Source organism: Cimex lectularius, unplaced genomic scaffold, assembly GCF_000648675.2.
Source record: "Cimex lectularius strain Harlan isolate CLEC.00 unplaced genomic scaffold, Clec_2.1 scaffold14, whole genome shotgun sequence".
NCBI lineage: Eukaryota > Metazoa > Arthropoda > Insecta > Hemiptera > Cimicidae > Cimex > Cimex lectularius.
This window is the reverse complement of record NW_019392637.1, coordinates 3,097,038-3,118,130: the sequence shown is the minus strand read 5'-3', so window position 1 is coordinate 3,118,130 and position 21,093 is coordinate 3,097,038. Positions and strand designations below refer to the sequence as shown.

The following is a 21,093-nucleotide window of genomic DNA, read 5'->3' as shown; positions in this document are numbered from 1 at the left end:
ATCAGGGATAATCGTCAAAAAAATTCCATTTTGAATAAAATTGATACATTAATTTATAAGTGGGCACAGGACGCCCTAGGAGGAAAGTCATCTCTCAGGGCGTACTGTGAATAACATTTTTTTTAAAACCATCCATCCGTCTTGAAAACCTACAAAGAAGTGTAAACTATCGCTGATTCTGCAGCGTTGCCGGGGCTGAAAATGTTGGTTTGGAAAGCCAAACAGATAAAATACCAAAGTCAAAATGGGTTTTATTTTCTACAGATGTTTCCTTTTTTTTTAAACGCCTAACTTATGGAATAAACTCAATTAGGTGGCTTACAAAGATCGAAATTAATATCCAACGTTAAACATTGAAAATCCGAAATTTCATAATTTAAAAACTGTTTCAATAAAAATTGAACTATTTGATATTATTAAATTTTATTTGTTCCCTTTTTGTGACGTCTTGATAGAACATGTATCGGATTGGTCGAGACTTCTTGAGACGTCACAACATGGGAATTATGATGAAATTAAACTCCACTAGGCAACTTCAATTTTATTGGCCAATTGTTCATTTTATTTATTTATTTTTTTATGAAAAGTCATTATTATAAGCTCAACTACTCGCTGGGCTCACTGGATGTCAGTTTGAAATACTGTCTCAATTTAACAGTCCCCTTATTAGTGACGTCACGTCATCCAATGGTTGCAATCGGTCTAAGATTCATTATCATGTAACGAATGCGGAATAATTGTGGACTGAAACTCCAGGAGACCATTTTGTTACGTTTCTTTGATATTTAAGTTCATCTATTTTTTCATTAACGTCAATTTTACAATTTTAAGTACTAACTCGGCTGCTTGTATCGTCGGTTTCAATAAATAAAAAATATATAAAAAAAAAATAAATAAAAAAAAAGATTAAGTTAATAAGTTTCCTTTGATGTGACGTCTTGTCATTCCATGGGTCTAAAGTGACGTCACAAAATAAAAGTAACGATGAATTGCAGGAGACGACCTTGTTTGTTTCTTAGATTAATTATTTTATTTTATCTAGTTTAGATATCAATAGAAAAAACACTATCAAAATGCGGATGATTTTTCACCACAGTTGAAATCATTACAATTTTTTGGCCTATCGATACATAACTGAAAAATCCGCTTATTCTGGATTTTGGATATTTTCTTCAAATAGATAATTTATTTCTAAGCTGACCGTGAAATAAAAGAGAAATCTTTCTTTAAAAAAACTATACAAATAACTTGGATTTTTTTGGCTTTGTTCATAAAAGAAGGTAGAGGTTAAAAAAATGCTTCGTACACAAGTTGGAAAAAAATGGACTTACTGCTAAGGCTTGTCCGTTTTGCACCAAGTAGAGTTGGCAGGTAGGCCAGATGTTTCGGTAGCAAAGTAGTTTTTAGTTGATGGTATGGCTTTTTTTTTTTTTTTTACCCGACTTGATAATAGCAGTTGTATTTTGCACCAAGGCAAACCTGATTGATAAGTTGGTCTGTTTTCTCATCTCGTCCATGCTAGTAGGCTGATTGATGAGTTTTTAGGTTGGTAAGCCCTATTTTTACCCTAAGGACTCAAGTGAAGCAACTATTTTATTAATTTGATTTAAAAAATCAACTCTTAAAAATTATTAGTGTAATTTACTGTAAATAATTTATTTTATTGTGCGTATCACCCGTCTTTTCACTCCCGGCTCGTGACGTCACTATGAGACAGCCGACCCTGTGCAACCTACCGCGATCAATCGTTTCAACCGGCTCACGAGTCACGCCTTATAGCCTTACTTGTATTATTTCTTCCTCTTTAGCCTTTTTTTCGGCCGAGATGTCCTTTCGGCGAGGATTGGCCCTGTTTAGTCGAAGGATAGGCCACACCGGTGTAAAAAGGGGTGCCGCCGTCCTCGCAGCCCGTCTGGAAAAGATCGGCCAGCCGCTCGACCTGGAGAACGTCAATACGGCCAAAATCGGACCAGGGCAGGTAAGCCGCACCTATCGACAAAACTAAATTAATATATTAACAAAACGACAATTAATATATTAATTATTTAATTAATTACGAAAACCGATTTAATCAAACGGGATCTTTCACAAATTTTCTTCATACCATGGAACCTTACATTAATGATGGCAGCAATTTTTATTCCAGATCAAATTTGCGTAAATATAAATAATTTTTAACAATTTGTTTGAGCTTTGGAATTGATTCTGCCCAATATCACGTTGGTACACCATTCCCTGTTTTTTTTTAACTATAATTTAAATATTGTGTTTTGAGTTTTTTGTTCTTCACGGTTGTATTGTTGGCTTTGCACCAAAGCAAAGTTGTGTTAGGAGGCCTGACTTATATGTTGTTAGGCCTTATTTTGACCCTAATTGGTAAGTAGACCTGATTATTTTGCTTCTTCAAGAATAAAAGAAAAATGATCCTTTGAGTGATTTTTATGTTGGTGGACCTGTACACGACTTATCGCAGACGTTATTGTGGTAAGCCTGATGATTTCGCTTCCGGTTAAACGTTGATATGAGTTGGCAGGCCCGATTTCGCTACCAACTTCTTTGCGAATTGCATTTCGGATCAATGTAGATCTCTTCGAACCGAAGTGAATTCTAATTAAATAAAATTACTTTTTTGGATCAGTTACTGCAATTATTAGTTATTTAAATTATAGGGGCAGCGGGTTTAGTACAAAGCTCTCTGTGTAAGCAAAACTTCCACCATAAGACCACACTTTATGGGGGGGGGTCAATTTTTAAAAATCATTCAGGAAGAGGATCTTTTTTTTAATAGTTGAACTGTTACAAACGATATCTCTTTTGTCACTGTGTGTCTAAAATATTAAAATAAAATATTTGAAAATTCTTGAATTCTGAGAAAAATTATGCTCTTTATTTAACGAGTATGCATTTAATTAAAAATGGACTCCATGGAATCTGAAATTCGTCTCATTTGAAATAGTTAAGAATTAATTTTTTGTTGATGGTATTGCGTTTTAAGATTTATTGTATTTGGATTGTCCACACACCACTAAATTCCAGGGCTTATATATAAGGCGAGTTCTTTTAACGTTTCAACGAAGTCATTTTGAAAACTATCCAAATGTGCTTTATTTTTATTTTATTATGCTCTAATGCCAAATTGGAAGTGTATTGAAAAAAAAAATTTCCAGTTGAATTTTGGATATTGTCCAAAGTTTTGCTAACAGGCTTGCCTAGATCCTTATGCGTTTCTTTTATCTGATAAGATTTTCAACAATTTTAACGCCCTTAGGTCTGAGTTGAATGGTGGACCGAATAGTTAAAATTCATCTTTAATAAAGGAAGAAATTTATAAAAGATGTATTTTAAAAAAAAAATCCACCACTGAGGAGGGCACATAGCGCTCTCTGTGACTAATGCCTCGTACCACTTTAATTCAAGCTCTATGAAAGACAATTTCTTTACAAATTTTTCCCTTTGGGATGTTTACATCAATCTAAAATGGACAAATTTCAAGGATAGAATCCATTCTTCTTATTCCCTAGTCATTTGGAAGCTAATCATACCAGCCTAGAAGGTCCTAGATGTAAGGATCCACGAATGGCTTTCATGGATAAAAAAAAGCCTCTTCTTTTATACTCTTCTTTTATGTTTGCAAAAAAAAGAAGACAATTTTTATTCTTAATATATGGACTTTTAATGATGAAAAGCTTATAATTATTTGCTGTGTTAGCTTTAGAAGCAAATATGGTAAAAAATGTACAGTTATAGCCAATAACGGTCAGGTATAAGGACTTTTTTCAAAACACTGTCATGCTTATCATCTCTGAAAGAGCAAATGTAGTGAAATTAACAGGGGAAAAATCAAGGCAAAAAGCATCTTTTCAAATTTGCCTAATAACATCCAGGTTGTTGGCAGGATGAATGCCTCTTTTCAAAGCAGTTTCTGTGCGAATATCAAACAGACACCAAAAATAATTAATTTTAAAGGAAAATATGACAAAATTTCAGTTTCCTCACTTTTTCATCAAAAAAGTCAATATTAAAAAAAGAAATATTTTACCAATTATTTGACTTTTGTCAATTAAAGTTTCTTTTCCGAACAATTTCAGCCTTGGCAATCTAACAGCACAAAATTAAAACACAAAATATCAAATTACAAAAAAACACCTCTTTCCATCACGTTTTGTAGCTTTAAATAATCGAGTCCATCGAGAGAAAAAAATCACTTCTCACAGTCAAAAACCAAAAATAGGCTATTTGACCCTAAAAACACCACAAATTGCCTCTGCCTCAATTTGTAGCATTTAGAACCCGAATATCTCCTGAAAGAGACAATTTTACCTAATGATATTAAGGGGTTTTAGCAGAGAAAAATTTATTTTCTTAAATTGGCAAAACAGCCCAAAAGAACCAATTAAAATTTAAAATATCAAATTTAAAAAACAAACAAAACACCTCTTTTCCTCCCGTTTGTTGCTTTAAACAATGGAGTTCGTCGAGAAAAAACACGAACCTTTGTCAACGGTCAAAGACCACAAATAGGCAATTTTAAAAACATTTAACATTTAAAAACAACCCTAAAAACATGACAATTCCTGAAAAGGACAATTTTCCCTAATAATATTAAGGGTTTTAACAGCTGAAAAATTCCTTTTCAAAATTTTCGCCTTGCCAATCTAACAGCCCAAAAGAACCAATAACTCAAAATACCAAAACAAAATGTCCCTTTTTCCTCGAAAGAAAGCGAATGGAAAGCCAATTTGATCTAAAAACAACACTTTTACTAAATAACCATGCTATAAATAACTGAAAACCTCCTTGCCTAACAATTTCAATGTGAAAATTAAACAAGAGCCCAAAAATAGTCGTATGGCCTTAAAACGAGAAAAAACCCTATTCTTTCTGAATTTGGCCTTTGTAAAGGTATTTATTATCTATCATCACAACACGATTTTAGCTACTAAAGTTTGTGGTAGATACAAGTCTCTTTTCCTAACAAATTCTAACGTTGGCAATCTTCTGGGGACCAAAAATAAGCAAATGTCAGCTTAACTAGAGCAAAATCAATATTTAAAAAAACCTGTTTTCCTTTAGCTTATAAAATCATAAATAAAATAATAATAAAATATGGAAGATGGCATACTCAATTAATATCCAGACTTTTTATAAATCAAAGCCTTTTATCTTAAACGCGATTTTAACTTTTCTAGCTTTTAGAAACAAACATCGTATAAAAAAGAATTTTACCTAACAATATTCAGCCTATTGGTAGATTTTCCTCTTTTCGTAACAATTTCAACCTCGGCAATGTAACAACAAGAAACAAATTAAACTCAAAACGTGTACAAGACGACTCTTTGCCTCAGTTTTCAGCATTTAGAATCCGATTATCTTCTGCAAAAAACTGATTTACCTAATTATATACAGGTTTTTTGGTACGTAAAATCTCCATTCTCTAACAATTTCAACTTTGCCAATCTAATAGGGATATATATAAAAATAAAAAATAAAAAATTATCGGTAAAGGACCATGTTTTCTAGCCTTTCGGTCGGTAAAGCACTTTTCCCTTCAATTCCAACCTTGGCAATCTTACAAGAACCTTCAATAGGCGATTTTACGACATAACAATAAGACAAAAAGCCTCTCTAAGCCTAAACAACATAGCAAAAATCCTCTTTTCCTCACATCAAATGAATTAAAACTACCAAGAACAATTTTACCAAATAATATCCAGACTTTTGGTAGATTCAAGCTTATTTTCCTAACAAAATTACGCTGGGTGACCTGTAAATACAAAAAATGGGGCTTTTTAAGTTTAAACAATCAAGCAAAAACATGTTTTCCTCAGATTTTTTGAAGTTTAAAAATTGAACATCATCGAAAAAGAACTGTCCAGACTTTTGTATTATTTTTTTTACTTCAAAAGCCGAATTACCCCAAAAAAACTGGTTTTAGCAAATACTGAGGATTATTGTCATGAAAACAATTGTTTATGTACAATTTCAACCTTGGTAATCAACCGGAGACTTAAAACAGGCAACTTTAACCAAAAGTAAGCCTCTTTTCCACATTTTTTAGCTTTTAAACATATTGACGTCAAATGTTTCTTTATAAAGACAAAAAAAACTATTGAGGAACTTTCGCTTCTTTCATTTTCATCTGATTATGCTGTATTCGTACCTTATTTGTAAATTATGTTGAAAAAATTCGTAATGGTTTATCGAAAGGTATCACCTTGGCGTGTCATATGCCTTGATCATCATGTATAATAACTGAGCTGTATGGTTAAGGTCGGGAAAGTGAGGTGAATTTTTTTTTCGGTTTTGTCTAGGTCAAGATTGACGTGCACAATTGTTCTTTGAACGCGTCCGACTTCCTCCTAAGTCAGGGGAGCAACCCGGGCAAGTTCAAGCTGCCGATCGTGCCGGGCTACGAGGTGAGCGGGGTCGTGAAGGAAGCGAAGGACTGCAAGACTGTACGCGAAGGAGACCGGGTCGTCGCCCTCAGCAAGGACACCCTGGGAGGCTTCTCGACCGAATGCGTCGCAGATGAAAACGTAAACAGAAAAATAATCGAAATTGTGCCGGATTTAGATGTTTATATTGCAGGACGTCTGGCTTCTCCCGTCCAACTTGGACTTCGAGAAGGGCGCGGCCATTGCGGACGCATTCGGCACCGCCATCATCGGGTTGGTCTACAGAGGACACCTTTCGGAAAAGAAGACAGTACTGGTCACCCTAGCTCCCGGACACGGGTTCGCTCAGCTCGAGTTAGCGGCCAGCGTCTACAAAACCAAGGTACTCACTCATAAAACCATAGGTACAACCCATATTAAAAGGTGGAGTCAGAACATGGGTTTTGACCAAACAAACAAACAAAAAAAAACGGTCCGCTTTGTCTCGCCGTGTAAGACTGCACACTTAAATTTAAAAAATATCCTGAGTTTTTGTTAAATTAACAACTAGGCAAAATTTTAAAAGCATGTATACTTTTTAAGAGGTACAAAGCTTTTATGAACTTTTTGTTTTTTGGTGAAAAATAAACGAGATAAAACGGAATAATCTGGTGTTTATCAGCTAGGTGCCTTTTTGGTACTGCTCAAGAGATTGAACAAAGAGCGTTGGTTTTTTTTTTTTTTTAATTATTAGTCGCAGTACCAGCGTTCTTCCAAGTCGTTCTTATTGTAATCAGACAGCCAATACTCTTAGTATTTAGTATTTTAAATTTTTCCCGTGTATAATCAGTCAATCATTGTCCAAGGTTATAGCAGTGTGCATGAACGAGATGGATACACAGCTCCTCCGGGACCGTGGAGCTTGGACGTCCATGTCCTACGACCCGCAGGAGATGGTCAATGCCGTCAACAAGCTGACCAAGGATAAAGGTGTCGACGTCATATATGACACACTCGGCGGTGACGTCCTCAAAACCTGCCTCAAATGGTACCCATAAAAACCATAAACATAAATTCCCATTTTTTTTTTAAATTTTTAATTATTATTATTATTTTTAAGCATAGCGTACGAAGGCAGCGTGATCATAGCCGGCTACACGTTACAGGACTTGCCGTTGGTGAAGATCTCGCACCTGCTCGCCCTGCCTCCTTTCAACTTGAGCGGCGCCTCCCTTACAAGCTATAGGAAGCACGCCTTCGATATCTACAGGTCAGCGTCGTCAATATTAATTAATTAATCCGTTAATTAAATATTTTCAAATTGAAGGCAAGCCGTGACTGACGTCCTCGACATGCACGACCAGGGTTTAGCGCAGCCGACCATCGCGGCAACCTTCCCGCTCGAGCAGGTCAACGAAGCAATCGAGATGTTTAAAACTAAACAGCCGATCGGCAAGATTATACTCGCCATGAAAAACGTAAAAAGCCCCCCCCCTCCAAAAAAAAAAAAAATAAATAAATAAATAAAATAAAAAATAACCTTTCACATTCTTTCAGGCCTAGTTGCTCTACATCACCAAAGAACACCGCCAAAAAATGGAAGAATTTTAGCCAGTTTTATGTACATTCATGTTTTGTTTTTTAAAGTAAAATATAAGCAGTTTTTTTTATTTCGCAAACCAACTAGACCAACACACCCTCATCCTGAAGAAAGTATACAAGGGTCATCTTAGGACCTTTCATTTTTAGAACTATTAATGCCCCCAGGCAGTTACTAGCGATACCTGGCCATAGCTTCAATATGCCCTGCTAGTTCCTGACTAACGTGTATCACAAGGGTACATCCTAAGACCTGTACTTTCTAGGACCGAGGATGCCCTCAGACATATCCTAAAGGTGCCTGGATTTGTTTCAAATCATCCCAATCTACCCCAAACTTCATCCTGACTAAGGACTTGCATCCCAAGGATCAGTCTACGGACGGTACATTTTTTAACAATAATCCTACTGACTCCACATTTTAGACTACTATCTATCTCAAGGGTACATACAAAGACAACATATTAAACCGTCAGAACTTTGAACACTTGTACTATCATCAATAATATATCAGAAATCACATTTACATCAGGGCCACACCTTTAACCGGTAACAGGACATCCTCAATTTTCTTGGCGGTTATTATAATCAGTGATAATCAGTGCTATTATTTGTGATTAACACCCACTACAGATCTTCATGAAATCGGGTGTATCCCAAGGGTTCATTCTAAGACCCACACATTTTTAAACGCATTCTGATATTTAGAGACTTGGATTGGATCCAAAATTAATTCCAATAATTGTTTGTTTCTTTTCAACGCAAAAACCGCACACACACACAAATTATTATTATTTCATCAGTTTTAAATTTTGCGAAACTATTAGGAAAAAGTTAACTGTGAAGATACGTTTAATATGAAAACACTTTAATTACCTTTATAGAAAGGGTAATTTAAACCATACGGTTATCCAATGATTTAAATTACCCTTTTTTTTGCATTCACGGTCATGAAGCCATAAACAGTTCGACGGTGTACAGGAGGCCCCTGTCAAATTTTGCCAGAAGTATATGACACACAAATTTCAAATTGCCAAGCCACTTTTACAAAAAGGTAACGCAGTATGATCATTCTTGATTTTTCCAATCATAGAATGGTCATAGTACAAAATGTTGATGGATTGATCTATCTTATCGTAACCAGTGATAACTGCGGAGGTCTCCTGTCAAATTTTGAATACTCTTCCGTCTTTTATCCTTTTTTAGAAATTTTCCTGTTCCAGTATAGGCCACACAAATATAACTTACTTTACAAATGCCAAGCCATTTTATACAAAACAGGCAAAAACGTATTGAATGAACAATTAAATCGTCTCAACGCATGATCATTTATGGGTTTTCCCAATCATAGAATGATCATTCTGAAAATATTACACGATCATGATGGCTTCTTATCTGGCGGGTTTCTACATAACGGAGAAAAACAGGGCACCCCTATCAAATTTGACCCACTTTTTTTTTTAAATTGTCAGCGTTCAACTTAAGAATAGGCCACACAAATCTCATATTTTCGAAAGGCCCAGCCACTTAAAACAAAAAGATAAATTAATAGTAATAATTGGATAATTAAATAATCGTCTCAACGCAGTACGATCGTTCACGATTTTTTATAATCAAAGGATGATCATCACACTCATCATATTACAAGATCATGATGGCTTCTTATCTGGCGGGTTCGGTTCGGACCGGTGAAAATCATGGAGGCACATCTGACAAACTTCAGCCACTAGTTTCTTCCGAATTTTTAAAAATATTTTCCGCATCTGAGGATATGTCACACCCCGGGAATAGAAATGAATAAAGCTTGATATGGATAATTTTAAAAAATTGTCTCATTATGCATGTTTTACATTTTGTTTTATTTAATGTTTGATTCAGTATGATCATTCATGATTGAATTGCAAGAATGATCAAGCATGAGAATTTTTTTAAATTGTTATCCTGGGTCACAATATTTCAGTTTGTGAATTGACAAGGCAAGATCGAATTGATCCTAATGAATCAATTTTTGAGGGGGTAAAAAGAAAGAGAATAGGCCATACGCGATATTAACGGAATAATTTGAACGTAAGCTCGTACGATTTCATTGTGCTTTTTTTTATTTTTTTTTAAAGGAAATTCATCTAAACCAGCACACCCCTTGTTAATTACAGTAACAAGACTCGGGATTGGCCATACCAACTCGCCTCCCTTTTATTTTACCTTGAAATAGACTAAATCCACTTATTGGGACGGCTTAATTCAAATAGAACGATTGCGAATTAATAGGTGAAGATTTTTTTTTAACTAAAAGGATTTTGTTGGGGGAGAAAAAGTTGTACAGGGTGTTGCAAACACTATAACTGATCATGTCTTGTCATAGTGCTTGCAACAAATAGTTTATAATTTAAATTTAAGTTTGTAAACTCCGCTTTCGAAACCGATTTTTTCGAATCGGGGCGTAGGCTCAAAACCAGAACTTCCACCTGGTAAAAGGTTAAGGACTGAGAAAGCCTCTGGGGCCGAGGACGGCCTCGCCCAATGCCACACTGACCCTTGATCCTAGACGTTTCGATTTAAAAACGAAACTGACTGTTCCAGTCGAAAGTGTAAGTCCATAAGCAGGCCAATGAAACAATACTAACCTTAACCATGATTTACAACTTATGTTGAAAATATTCAGCTTTTAAATAAGCACGTTAGTTTTAATTTTTGGGAGGCATGCAGAATACCACAGAAAGTTGCAATCCATATTCTAAACAAACAAATTCAACGGGAGAATATTTTTGAAGATGATGCAAGACTGGGAGCGCCCCTGTAAGAAAGGGAAAAAACAATTTGGTCCTCCGGGCCGGATATTAAATGTAAAAAAATTTATATAAAATTGACCTGGGATTTCTTGGCTGAAGAACATCATGGGTCTTTGTGAAACAACACATCGAATACGACTAAATTTTCCTAATTTGCCAACTATCCTTCCACCTTACTATAACACACAAAATAAAGTTTTAAAAACATTGGTCTTCCGGGCCGGATATATCAGGGAAAGATTGCACCTTCGATGCATAATTGACTTAAATAAAAGAGCCTATTATTTTCATTGTAAAACAGTCCAGCTCGGAGGACCAAATGTAAATATCACAGGATTGCTTAAGTAATAATCTAACCCGGTTATCACGATAAAACCTATATGGTAAGGTAACTAAGAAAGTACGTCAACAAAAGCCAACCTCTTCTTAACCTCCCAACAGGCTCTCTCCAACTACAACTCAATAGGTTATAAAATGGCGAGCAAAACAACACAATCTATCTAATTAAGGTAATCAAGAAACTCATTATTAAAATATAAAACCTACCAGAAGCGTAGATTAAAACCTTTTCAAGTCATGCTATGTGAGTGACCCAATAAATAAAATAACCAATAGACAAACGTTTATATTCTTACGTATTTTATAACCTCATAACATTATCCCTAACCTACTAGGAAGGTTATGCTACCTTTTAATGGACTTTGTCTCCCAAGCTGGATTATTTCTTAAATTTTATTGCCAATGTATCTAGAATGCGAAGATTCGAAAACCTGTCTATGTATAACCTTCCTGTTTTTAACCTAGGTAAGACACGTGTCAAGACAAAAAGTATTCAGAAAAACTGCAAATTAACAAATTGTTATCGTTCATAAAATTTATGATGCACTTTTGATCCTCGGGGTCTGATGAACACAAAATTAGGCTAAGATTAAAAGTATTTATATTCTCTTTGGGTCCTCCGGGCCGGATGCCTCCACGGGGTTTTGAACATCGAACCGAGTGGTGGACCGGTGGGGATGTGTGACGGGCTGAGTTGCCGTCGGAGTGAAAGTCGCCAGTCGAGTGGCAACCACGGTCGCGGTATGGTGTCTCGCAGTTTTGAGTGCGACTGAGTACGATACGTTTGGCCAAAAAGTGAGTTCGACAACAGAATCGACGTTCACATTGCGACATACTGGTCCACCACGGAGGAAATGAACACCGGGGCGAACTTAGTGAGTACCGATAAAGTTTTCTTAAGTTCCTAAGTGCTTCACAAACAGATCGAGGGGAAATATGCGAACAAACAAACAAATTTCCCCATGATGGGAACTTCAATTCGAAACCAAATGTTTCCCAACCATCCGACAAAATAGCGGATACTTAATGGATTTAAATGTAAACGATCTTACATTTAATCCATTAAATACCCCTACTTTTAACTCGTATATTTTTTAATCAAACCGGTACTTAAAAGAACTCGAACTTTGACCGTCTTATGTAACATGCGCTTTGAGAACAAAGACCGTTCTGAAGCAGTTGCCTATATACAAATCAGGAACTTAAAATGTACAGCCATTTATACAATAATTGAATACCTAACTAAAACATTTTTCAAAATAACCTGGTACTTAATAGAAATTAAAACAATTTGCGGTACAACCAACAGTAATTAATACACACTATCATTTACAAAACGTTGAGCTGGACTTAATGGTCAATTTTGTTTTGACTATCACGATACACAATCTGTATGTCTTTCACAAGTCGGGGAAGTATTAATATTAGTGTTCTAACGATTTGACGACCACTAGTACTTAATAGTACCTTAAAAGTAAACCGTTCTTTTAACAGCACTTAGTAATAAAATTATAACCTTCGCTATAACGTACTTTTAAAAAAAAATCATTAGTACTTATACGTACTGGTAAATATTTACAATTACCACTGGAACTTGGAGAGACGGTTTATCAACCGCCAGTACTTTGTTAATTTCTCACCCACGGTGGTACTTAAAATGACGTAGCTTTGAATGAAATGAAAAAGCTAGTTAAATACTAAAGCCAGTTATATATAGTTAATAAATCCAAATCACCTGTTATATATTTGTTAGTATATTACCCGGGTACAATAGCTATTCCCAAAATGTAACTTATTATTGGTAATTGGAATTATTAAAATTATTGACAATTATTGGTATAGTCGCCAATACTTGCATATACAGGCAGGTAACACAATAGCTGAGATACTCAATAACTTGCTAACTGGTACTTAATGGAACATTTTTTGTTAATTTTCATTAAGGTTTTAAAGATTCCGAGTAAGTGCCAGTAGCCATGATACTTGGTGCTTAAACAGTTCTAAAGGAACTCAACCCTTTTTTAAAAACTAAATGGGACTTCCGTCTACATACTTGTTCTTAACATAATAGGCTTTTTTAAAAGGTACTTAATGGAACTGAACGGTCCGCTTAAAACACTATATTGATTAGTGGTATTTAAAACGGCTTAATAGCCAAAGGCGTCTAATCAGTTACCTTAATACAAATCGGTAATAGTTTATAACAAGTCGATCCTTAGCAAGGAAGACGTCTGAAATTAAGGCTTTAGAGCAAATGGGCAAGTTTTTTTTTTAACTGGGCAGGACTCTTTTGTACTGCTTCTATTCCATATTCACAAGACGTATTGAACCTAAGACTTCTACATTAGAAATTGGTACTTAACCGGAAATTCACTAGAACTTAATTCCACCTGAGGAGAACCATAGCCTGAAATATAAGCGAAAAGGCTTTTACCTCTAAAACAAATGCGTCAAATGTGAAATTTTGGTTAAATTAGGAAATTTAATCTTACCAAAAAAAAGAAAAATTGCACGATGGATATTTCAAAATAATAGCCAAAATAATGTTTATGACGATAAGGTACGAGAACCAACTACGTAGTAAATGAACAATTAGTTAAAAAAGTAACCTCATCTTATTTTGAAGAAGCTATTAACAGTACTGTAACCTGCCAATGTTAATTTAACTTGGAAAATAGTTCTGAAACCTTGAATGGTATGTAACGTTCCCTCCTAATAATAAAAATAAAGCGTAATAATTCAAGACTAATATCTGAAACGAGCTTATTTCTCAGACGAGAATAGATTATACATAATAGCCGAAAACGATCGACTACAATCGTTCTATAAACCGTCTGACAAGTAAGGTTTTATAAAAGTAAAACGAAGGTTACAAAAATCGCAAAGGTAAGTCAGGTTATCATTTGGACCATTGTATTAAAGTCTTGAACAGGTTACGATTCGTTGAATCTGTCCACTCATACTGAGTTTCAAAAAGCAAAATAAAATCTATGATGAATAGTTAGAGGATCTAGACTAAGGACATTTTTATAAAAATTGGCTTTTTAAAGTTTTTATTTTTTATTTTTTTTTTTTTGAAAGGGAAAATTGGAAGGATCTTTCAAAGATCGGCCAATTAATCTGGGAAAAGGAAACAAAAGATAAAAGGTTCCCACTTTCAACGGGTGAAAACAGACACATTCACTAGAGCGTCCGGAATAAAACATTTGGTCCTCCGGGCCGGATTCCGTATTTTACAACTGATATGGTGCTTTTCTATGAATTATTCTTGTTATATTATAATGAGGCATTTTTTATATCAAAACTTAGTAGCGGAGGTTTTTTTTTTAAATCAACTTCGTATTTATTTAAGCAGGTCTTAACTTTTTAAAATCATATGAATAGTTTGTCAATTAGGAACCTCCATCGTGGATGTTTTGCATCGGACAAAAATCCGTGTGCTCGTGAATTAGGAAAGCTCGCCGAGCACACGGTTGCGAGAAGCACGGAGGAGGGGACTTAGCCCGGTTACCCGGCTTTGAAGAACCTTTCCTGGATGTCTCGTGATGGGAATATAAACAGTGAAAGTACATCTGAACTCCACGAGGTGGGATCGAGAATAGGTGAAGAAAGCATGCATTTTCCCAGTTATCCAACGGACGTCCATCCTCTCTCGTTCGGCCCGGTTTTGCAAAAAAAAAAAAAAAAAAAAACTACCTAAAAGACACTCGTCCACAGCCTCTAAAAAGATGCAATTAAAACAGTTATGTAAAAAAGAGAGGAAAGAGGAAAATACTGCTGTTATGAAACTCCAGATCGGGTTTACATAAGGCCAATAAGGCCTGAAACACTAGCTTTTTTTAAGCCCTGCCTCAGTCTTAGGGAGTGTTAAAAAACACAACATTCGAAACAATAGTCATATAGGGATCAGTTACGTAACCCTATCTACTGACAAGCCGCTATATAACCTTACTCTACAACATAACCTTCTTCTCAGGGTAAAATATTTCTTTGAAAAAACTCTTAACCTCACTAAAGATGAATATCGTAAGTTTAGACTTTACAAGAAATAGCTTGAAAGAATAAAAACAGTAACCTTATTTTGAACACGGTAGCAGTACTATAACCTACCAACATTCGACATGATGTATATATAAAAATTACAATTATTAGGAAACAGTTCTGTCTCCTTGAACTGACGGGCCAAACAAGCCAAACTTGATAAGAAACATTACTATGCGATAACAAATCCGTAACCTTCCGTTACAATAAAAACACTGCATCGATTTTTTAAAATAGAAGTTAACGGTATCGTAACCATTTTTTTAAGCGAGACATACGCAATAGATAAAATATTTTAACGAGGAAACACTTCTGTAACCTCCCCTTGAATAAGGTTACTTACAAGAGTAACTTACTTTATTAGTTGTTAATTTAAAATTTAAATAATATTTAAAAAATATAAAACCGTAACTGAAAAATTATTATAAAACCTTCTCAGCTGCTGACAATAGTTATATATTTTTTTATTGATTATAAGTTACCAATACTGTAAACTACTATAAGTTCACAACACACAGAAAAAAGAAAGTAAACAATACTGTAACCTTTTTCCATTTCAGTCTGATAGCTTATGAATGTCATCCACATAACCTCTACTTATTTGTTTTAGGTAACATTACTGCTACCTTTTTTTTTATATGGGTTAATATAAGGATACAGTATTGTAACGTATAATCAGTAGTAAGTAAAACCTCACTTTGATATTAACTCAACACAAATCCTGAGTTAACAGTGATGTAACCTACTCTAGATATAAGAAAATTGGGGCATCGTATAGACTGCACTATAAGCTCCCCTTCTTTCAGCTTAGAACTTCCAAGAAAATTATGCGAAGGTTAATTATCGTAACTTTCACTTGGGTCAACGAAACTCATCTTTAACCACAGTAAACAATGCAGAAAAATAAGCCCTGCTAAGCAAGCTTTAAAGGATTCTGCGAAATTATGTAACCTTCCTTACAATTTATTTTAGCAAGTAACCTTCTCAAAAAAACTTATGTGTAGGTAGACAGACCTGTAACCTTTCTTGAGTCAAAAGGTAACAGATTTGTAACCTATATCTCAATACCCAAAAACACTGATCGGCGAAAAATGAAACCTCCTCGGTTATCTTGAACTAAATTAAGTAGAATGTCTACAGAAAAAATCTGTCTTAAAAAAAAATAAACCTTTGCATCAACTCCCTTTGGTATCCTCTCATATTTTACAAGATCGGGCAAATTGCGTTTCCTTTAACATCATCAGATTGTGCGCTTTGTCTAAATGATAATTTTTTATCCTCTCATATTTTACAAGATCGGGCAAATTGCGTTTCCTTTAACATCATCAGATTGTGTGCTTTGTCTAAATGATAATTTCTATGTATGAGTATTTTAATATGAACCTTTTGTAACTTCCCCATAATTTGTAAGTTACACTTTCTGAACTGTCCGAAATGTCAAACTTCGAACCTTTCCAACCTTTCAAATCCAGCTTCTTACTTTTCAAAGGAATAACGAATTATATAAGCTATAAGGATACAGTTCTGTAACCTTCCCATTATAACATCAACCTTCCAAGGAACAGAACTGTAACCTCTCTCAATTTAATCGTGTATTATGGCTTTGTATTGTTAGCCAGCAGCATATGGCGGATTGCCTTGCGACTAGACACACTCCCTTCGGCTGGAAGAGGGTTTATGCGCTTTCTTGAAACCTCCATTTCATCCAAACGTCATATAGGATAATTTCTCTCAGTGCCTTGGAAAAACTCTAGAATTATTCTATCAAGACTGCGTGCGTCCATAGATGACGGCCTCCACCCTATACAGTATGGTGGAATACCGGAGCGCAGTACTACACATTCCATAAGACACATGGTAGAGGAGTATGCAACAGGATCGGCCGCCAAATAGGTAAATTTGCCATTTCTCCGACGTGAAGAAACCGTTCTACTGTATTGGTGGTTCAAAGTGCAGGACAGTCTGGACACAAGAAGGGTGTCTAATATTCAACTACTTGAGTGATCGGACAACTCTGAGTGAGCACTTTCTGTAGCACTAAACATGGGGATCCCCCAGGGCTCTATGAGAAGAATCTCGCATCCATGCACTGACATAACGTAGATACATATAAAGTTCCGTAACCTTCGTAATTATTATATACTTGTCGTTCCTAGAAATTAGATTTTATCAGGAAACCATTAGAAATGTTCAAATCAGACTTTTCCTTTTAATTAATTGTGATGTTGGGGACCTTTTTAATATGAAAAATAATGCCAGTTCCGTCCGGTAAAATGTGAAACGCGGCAATAGCCGACCGCCGCGTCCTTCGACCATAGAAACGGTGCAATTACGACGCCTGCGGTCCTAGTCCTAGGCTGAAAATAAAAACGGAAAAAACAACACAAACACTAATGCTTTCAGGGCTTTCTACGATTTGAAATCGCAGCCAAGTGGTAAAAACGGAGAAAGTGTATTAGAGCACGTGGACTTTTCACCTCTAAAGTTGTTGGGGGGGGGTCGAGTGATGAAAATTTGCACGCTAAATTTCGAACGTTTTTGCTTTTTGGGGAACGTTTTGAGAAATTAGCACGGATCTGGTATTATATTTGCAATCCCTCCATGAAAAAAATTCAAAAGTTAAAAAAAAAAAAAGGAAAATTTTGTATGTTCTGGAAAAAAGATTGTTTCTCTTTGTAGAAAAGAAAGTGTTGCCTGAAACAAACGAGATGTTAGAAAAAATTTTCCGGTTTCTCTTTCGGGTAAATTTGGATTAGAATATTTTCAAGACAGAACGAATTTGTAAGGCAAAAATTTTTTTTGTTTTCCAAAATTTGAAAATACACGGAAATTTGGAAAGAAAAACAAGCCGGTCAAGGAAAACAGTGTTGCCTTCAGGATTCACATAATAGGATAAAATATCATTTTTCGGATATTTCAAAAATAAATACAGGCTCTTCTTGGTTTTGCCAATTTTATCAGTTCCAAAATACAATTTCCTTTTTTAAATTTTGAACAGGAATAAATAAGAAAATTCATGTATTGCAACTAATTCGCCAAGGTCAGGGTTGTAAACAGTGTTGCCCATTAAAAAGCAACCCGCCGAAATATCCCGGGACACAATTTTAAAAATGAATAGAACATATTGGTCGAGGTGCCCTAACCTGGAACTTACAGAGGCAAAAATTGGTTTATCCACATAGTTTAACATATGCATAAAATTCAGAAAGATTGCCACTACAGTTGGAAGATTTCAAAGGCATGTAGCCTAAAGGTTTGTGAAAACAAGGGTTGACCACAAGAAAAACAGGGGAAAAACACTTTCGACTAAATATCCCCAAACTCAGGGCGTCGATTAAAAATCCGTATATTTGTCATAAAACGAAAAGGGGTGAATTTTCTTCGGAAAAAAATGAGGAAAAAGTGAATCGCGATTTGGAAACTGGCGTCTTTCCAATTTTGCCCCGTTGGCTCCAATTTGAAATTTGAAAAATTCGAAAGCACCCCCTCTGCAATTTGAAAAAGTCTGTCCGGTTGGTTTTTCTCCAACCTTGGATCTCTTTTTAGCCAACATATTCCATCCTAGACAGTCCTATATAAAAATTACCAGTTGAAATTAGATTATTTTTAACCCCACATAAAAAGGTACAGCAATATAATACAAGGCAGGACAACTTGTTTTACAAAATTTCCAGCTTGAAAAAGAGTTCTCGGAGAATGACTATTTTTATCTAATTAATCAATGCGATATTTTTCAACTTTACTAAGCTCATATTATTTCAATTTGTACTGTATTTAACCAACTGTGACCTGGACGACGATAACCAACGAGCCTCAAGTTGACAAGGTCTCTCCTGGGCCAGAAGTTTTCGGGAGAAAGCAGGAAAAACACTTGGAAAATTATTCTTTTTTTTCTTTCTTACACGCGTGATGCCGATCCGAAAAAGAGAGAAAACCAACAAAACCGGGGAATCGATTTCTGAAGAGTACTACTCTCACTTTCAAGGCCGGACGGAACCGTCGTTGTACCGTTACGCCGCGGAAACAGAACGTAACCGAGGGGCCCCTAGCAAATAAAAAAAAATTACAGAAGATAAAGGACGAGGAATCGTAAAGGTCAGGCTTATAATTGGCAATTTACGAATAATCAACGGATCCATGGCCACCATGGATTCAAAGGTGAGAGGCCACGGAATCAAAGGAAGAAAAAATACGCCCTCATCAGAAACAAATCTACACAAACACTAGGCGAGACATGAGTATTTATTATTTTAGTTTTTCTACAAACTTGAAAAAACGATAAATCTGGATTATAAACGGCAATGGTATGTTGAGATGTTGACAATGCTCCCTCAAAACGACAGTAACCAACCCTAACCTCATCAGCATGACATCAACATAGTCCCAATTTCACAACAGCTCTACAACAATTATATTTTTTTAAACGTATTCAAGAGTAGGGTAAGGTACAACCTGAAAGAACGTAACCTACCCTAAACACTGACTATGATGTCATCAAAGTCCGAGAAAATGAATGTTGTAATCTCTCCTATCAAATTCGCTTGATGACAGTTTTAACGAAATTGGTTAACAGCGTACTGCCGATTTGCTTTTAACTGCTTTAACAACTTGGGAGGGAAGTACACAAATTTTCTGATTCATTAGAAAAACGATTAATCTGAAGGCAAAACGAACCAGTAACTGTTGATGTTGAGAGTAAACATTTTCTTGGTTTTTAGAAAAACAAATAATTTGGAGCGATAAAGAAGTCAAGGGCAGGTTATAGTGTCAGTACAGCCTTTAACGACCGTAACCTACCTAAACACATTTATGTGACCAGTCCCAGGCAATCAGTTGGACATAACCTCCCCTAGGAAAATTTCCATGACGTCATCATAGTTTTAACGAAATTGGATGTCTCTGCCGAATAGCTGTGTAACAAACTGAGGGGCAAAACAATTTTTTTTCTTCAATCGAAAAACGAGTGTTAGGGTTAAAAGAAGCAACCTCAAACCACTGTAACCTACCTTAACCTTATCAGCATTTTGACGTCATCATAGACCACGGAAATTGGTTCAGAACAAATACTACGTTTTTCATTAACTCTACAAGGGTACTCTACTCTCTAATTATAATTTTTTCAAACAAATTCAAGGGCAGGTTAAGGTGTCAGTACAACCTGAAACTACCGTAACCTGCCCTAACATATTTTAATAACGTCTTCATTGCAACAGGTTTGGGCATAGTCCCCCCCAATGTAAAAATGAATGACATCATAGTCTTAAAGAATTGGTCAACTGCGGGAGAGCTTGTAATAAATTATTTTTAATTCCTCTAACAAACTGTTAAAGTTAAGTCTCTTTCTTATACATTCCAGCTTCACACACATTCATTCAATAAAATGAAGAAATTTTTATAAAGAAACAGTTCTGTAACGTTCCCATTATATCATCACAGCTTAGGTGTTGTACAAGTAACAGAACTGTAACCTCCTTAACTTTCAGTCTTGGCTTGTTGATTTAAACGTACTCCTATAAGCTTTCGCCATACAATTGATTGAATTGTTTTTAACTGGTTTAAAAAGCTGGGAGGGAATTATTTTTCTTTTGCTCAATGCAGAATTGAATAATCCAAAAAAAACTAAGCCAGTGGTTTTAAAAAGCTGGGAGGGAATTCTTTTTCTTTTGTTCAATGAAGAACTGAATAATCTAAACAGAAACTAAGCCAGTGGTTAGGCGTGACAACCCAAAATCTTATCAGCATGACGTCTTCATAGTTCTTGAGAAACTAGATGAATACTCGTACTACAAAAGCTCACTTTTAAAACATGAATAAAATGATACTCAAAAATCTGTGATCAACTCTGGGTCATCAGAATCTTGGAAAAAAGAAAGAATTTATCTAATCGTTGTGTGGCGGCTACACTGGCATAACCTCCAGGTAAACCTTTTCTTGGTTCGTGGAATAAAGGA

General features: G+C 35.5%; 3 protein-coding genes across 6 annotated transcripts in view; 2 read left to right on the top strand and 1 right to left on the bottom strand.

Annotated features, from left to right (window-relative positions):
- The window catches only part of LOC106671918 (probable basic-leucine zipper transcription factor Q), a 105,670-nt gene that overhangs the window by 63,177 nt on the left and 21,400 nt on the right, over positions 1 to 21,093 (bottom strand). The window contains exon 1 of one of the 2 annotated variants that reach the window (XM_014402894.2): positions 1,786 to 1,859. The exons of the other annotated variant lie outside the window; for it this stretch is intronic. The gene's annotated coding sequence lies outside the window, so the exon portion shown is untranslated. Of the gene's footprint in view, positions 1 to 1,785; positions 1,860 to 21,093 lie in introns of those variants that run through there. 2 annotated transcript variants of the gene reach the window in all.
- On the top strand, positions 1,737 to 8,044 carry LOC106671919 (quinone oxidoreductase-like protein 2). The gene is made up of 7 exons (XM_014402898.2): positions 1,737 to 1,978; positions 6,312 to 6,536; positions 6,589 to 6,777; positions 7,241 to 7,422; positions 7,495 to 7,644; positions 7,702 to 7,852; positions 7,932 to 8,044. Exons 1-7 carry the CDS (start codon positions 1,826 to 1,828, stop codon positions 7,935 to 7,937), a joined length of 1,056 nt encoding a protein of 351 aa, XP_014258384.1. The 5' UTR covers positions 1,737 to 1,825; the 3' UTR covers positions 7,938 to 8,044.
- LOC106671916 overlaps positions 11,770 to 21,093 on the top strand; it is a 31,094-nt gene continuing 21,770 nt past the window's right edge. Inside the window, exon 1 of one of the 3 annotated variants that reach the window (XM_014402890.2) lies at positions 11,770 to 11,976. The gene's annotated coding sequence lies outside the window, so the exon portion shown is untranslated. The remainder of the gene's footprint in view (positions 11,977 to 21,093) is intronic. The other 2 variants (XM_014402892.2, XM_014402891.2) reach the window with 2 other exon arrangements.

Excerpts from the sequence above, each read along its gene's own strand:
- LOC106671919 (XM_014402898.2), top strand. The coding sequence starts at position 1,826 with ATGTCCTTTCGGCGAGGATTGGCCCTGTTTAGTCGAAGGATAGGCCAC. Across the intron at positions 6,537-6,588 it reads AATGCGTCGCAGATGAAAAC|GACGTCTGGCTTCTCCCGTC; the intron begins GTAAACAGAAAA and ends TTTATATTGCAG. Across the intron at positions 7,423-7,494 it reads CTCAAAACCTGCCTCAAATG|CATAGCGTACGAAGGCAGCG; the intron begins GTACCCATAAAA and ends ATTATTTTTAAG.